The 3,246-nt window shown below is 47.6% G+C and overlaps 1 protein-coding gene across 1 annotated transcript; it reads right to left on the bottom strand.

Annotated features, from left to right (window-relative positions):
- Nucleotides 1-779: 779 nt before the first annotated feature.
- On the bottom strand, nucleotides 780-3,127 carry CCDC121 (coiled-coil domain containing 121). The gene is given in 8 exon segments (XM_066266441.1): nucleotides 780-1,238; nucleotides 1,241-1,300; nucleotides 1,303-1,398; nucleotides 1,401-1,496; nucleotides 1,888-1,968; nucleotides 2,004-2,069; nucleotides 2,072-2,230; nucleotides 2,606-3,127. Coding segments are annotated over 7 exon segments (660 nt in total). The 5' UTR covers nucleotides 2,109-2,230; nucleotides 2,606-3,127; the 3' UTR covers nucleotides 780-1,014.
- Nucleotides 3,128-3,246: the final 119 nt, after the last annotated feature.

The raw sequence follows: 3,246 nt of genomic DNA on the forward strand, positions 1-3,246 counted from the left end.
GGTTGCCAGCTTGAGCGCGGGCTCATCTGGCTTGAGCAAATGCTCACTAGCATGGACCTAAAGGTCACTGGCTCGAGTGGGGGGTTACTCAGTTTGCTGAAGGCCCGCAGTCATGGCACATATGAGAAAACAATCAATAAACAACTACGATGTTGCAATGAAAAACTGATGATTGATGCTTCTCATCTCTCTCCCTTCCTGTCTGTCTATATCTATCCCTCTATCTGACTCTCTGTCCCTGTAAAAAATAAATTGAAAAAAATAAAGTTGTTAAAGAAATCTGACTCAGCTAGATGAAATAAATCACACAACTATTCTTTCACTTCCTCAAGGTAGTTTTCTCCACCTGGTTTAATGTAGGAGTGTCTAGCAAATGGTGTTAGGTTACCTGGAGGTTTGAGTACCATCCTGTTTATTAACAAGAGCTACCTGTAATTAAAGAAAAACCTAATTAAGAGAAGCTGGTCACACAAATATCTAGCAGTATGGCTGGAAGAAAAAGCACGTAATCTTTCACACTAACACATTTTCTTTTTTTTCTGAAGTGAGAAGCAGGGAGGCAGTCAGACAGACTCCCGCATGCGCCCGACCGGGATCCACCCGGCACGCCCACCAGGGGGCGATGCTCTGCCCATCCAGGGTGTCACTCTGTTGTGACCAGAGCCACTCTAGCGCTTGAGGCAGAGGTCATGGAGCCATCCCCAGCGCCGGGCCATCTTTGCTCCAATGGAGCCTTGGCTGCTGGAGGGGAAGAGAGAGACAGAGAGGAAGGAGAGGGGGAGAGGTGGAGAAGCAGATGGGCGCATCTCCTGTGTGCCCTGGCCGGGAATCAAACCTGGGACTTCCGCACGCCATGCCGACGCTCTACCACTGAGCCAACCGGCCAGGGCACACTAACACATCTTGATGGATATTTTACTGTAGCAATGAGACCCCAAAGCCTTCCTAACTAGGTTTATGCACCATCAGGGAATACTTGCTCCAGTCCTTATTTAATCAGTGATATTTTAGGAATTACTGTGGATTAACCCGATAATGGTGCCCAGGGAAGGAAAGGGTTCTTGTAGTCTTTGGAGCACCTTGTTGTAGTAGTTGCCTCCCTTGGATTAAACAGTGCATACACCTTTGTTCTTGCTGCAGCTACTGCTTCTAATTTTTTAACCAGTTTTGAGTAGCCTGCAACTCCTGGCATTGCTAAGATTGCTGTAATTCCGTCAGTAACTGCTGGTTCTCTGCCAGATGCCACAATAAAACTCAGAAGTATGTTTCTCTGCTACAACCTCCAAGGTCTGGGCCTTTTAACCTCCTTTATTTTTCTCTTTCCCAACAGCCTTATGTCTGGCTCACTCACTTGTTTCTCCAGATTATCTTGAAGGAACCAGGTCTGGATTTCCTGTTCTTTGTATCTATCTCATCTTGGGCTTTCTTTTTCTCCTCTTACAATGTCTGGATTTCTCTCTCCTGTGTCTCCTTTAATAGCGAAATGTCTGCAACTGCTGCTTCAAATATTTGGAGGCTAATTCTTGTCTCCTTTGTTCATTTTTTTTTTTTTTTTTTAACGTGAGAGTCGGGGAGGCAGAGGCTGAGACGGAGACACCCGCATGTGCCCCAACCGGGACCCACCAGGCAAGCCCATTAGGGGACGATGCTCTGTTGCTCCTAACCGAGCCATTTTAGTCCCTGAGGCGGAGGCCATGGAGCCATTCTCAGCGCCAGGCACCAACTCACTCAAACAGCTTGAGCCATGGCTGCGGAGGGGGTCGGGGGGAGAGTGAGGAAGGGGGGAGAAGCAGATCGTTGCTTCTGTGTGCCCTGCTGGGGACTTCTACACACTGGGCCGACGCTCTACCGCTGCGCTAACTGGCCAGGGCTAAGGGTTCCCCCAACTTTCTTGCACATAGTTGTTTTACAGCTCAAGTTGCCTTCTGTACTCCTCAGTTTTGTTGGTCAGGTATTCCAGCAATATTTATTTATTTATTTATTTTATTATTCCAGCAATAATTTATTTTCAACCTGAACATATAACTTTTCATTGATTAGCTGCCCAGTTTCCTCCATTAGTAGTTTTGCTGGATTTTAGTTTCTTTTATTTGCTTGTTCAGCTTCATTTTCACTTTTGTTTCTTTTAAAGCCCCATGGCTGCCTTTTTCTGGCTCCCTTGGCTTCAAAAAATTACTTACAAAACTAAGATACCATATAGGGAATGGTACTACTGGAGTCCTCAGCAAACCTGGAAAAAAAAATGAAACATTCCCCCATCAGTTCTTAATTAAAATTTGGGGGAAGAGGATGCACAATTGTACTTTAATACACACAAGAAAATATTTTTGAGTTCTTAACAGTGTAACACTGAGGCACTGGGGATGTAGCTAGGGGTAAAGATGAGGAAGTGTAGTTTACAATTTACAAAATGCATTCACTACCACCCTATTAAGTATTATCTCAATTTTAAAGAGGAGAAAGCAGGTTCAGAGAATTTAAGTGACTTGGCTATGATTTACACTGCTAGCAAGTGGCAGATCCTGGGTACGAAACCCAGATTTATCTACGATTTCGTGAACAGCAACGAAGAGCAAGTGCAGGAGTACATTTCTCCGTCTCTCACCACCTTTTCGGTTTCCAAGACGCCCCTTCAGTATCTACTTGCTCCCGGAATTCTAGCGTTCGCCCCCCAGGTCTTGCTGTAGTTCACCGAGAGTGATTGACAAGGAACTAGTGTCAGGGGCCTGCGACACGCGGCAATGGTGTCCCCGTGCGTCAAGTTTTCGCAATTTCTCGGTCTGGGGCTCAACGGGTCTCTGCACTGCCCAGCAACCGCAAGGGTCGCACTCCACTCCAGTCCTGCTGGCACTCCATTCCTGGCTGGTCGAGCCCTGAGCAGCTTAATCTTAACCGGTTAAGCCCAGCAGTCGGTTCTCTGGCGGCTCTGGTCTTTGCTCCTTGGGAACCAAACGTGAAACGTACTCTTTCTTATCTTGGGAGCGCTGACCTCGGGATTGCATCTCGGCTGGTTCTCCTGGGTACTTGACCTTTGTCCTTCCCAGGCCCAGCCCTGCGACGGAGCTCCTTTCTTTCTGGCCCCCTCTGGCCCTCCCAGCGCCTCCACTCCCCCGGCATAGTCCCTAGTTAGCTCCTGAGCCAGATCGGGACTGGAAGATGCTCTGGTATCCCTTCACTATTCACTTCGCGAGCCCGTTCGAGCCAGTTCCATTCTCTTACAGTTCCGGGGATCACGGAAGTCTCTCT

Source organism: Saccopteryx bilineata, chromosome 3 (assembly GCF_036850765.1).
Source record: "Saccopteryx bilineata isolate mSacBil1 chromosome 3, mSacBil1_pri_phased_curated, whole genome shotgun sequence".
NCBI lineage: Eukaryota > Metazoa > Chordata > Mammalia > Chiroptera > Emballonuridae > Saccopteryx > Saccopteryx bilineata.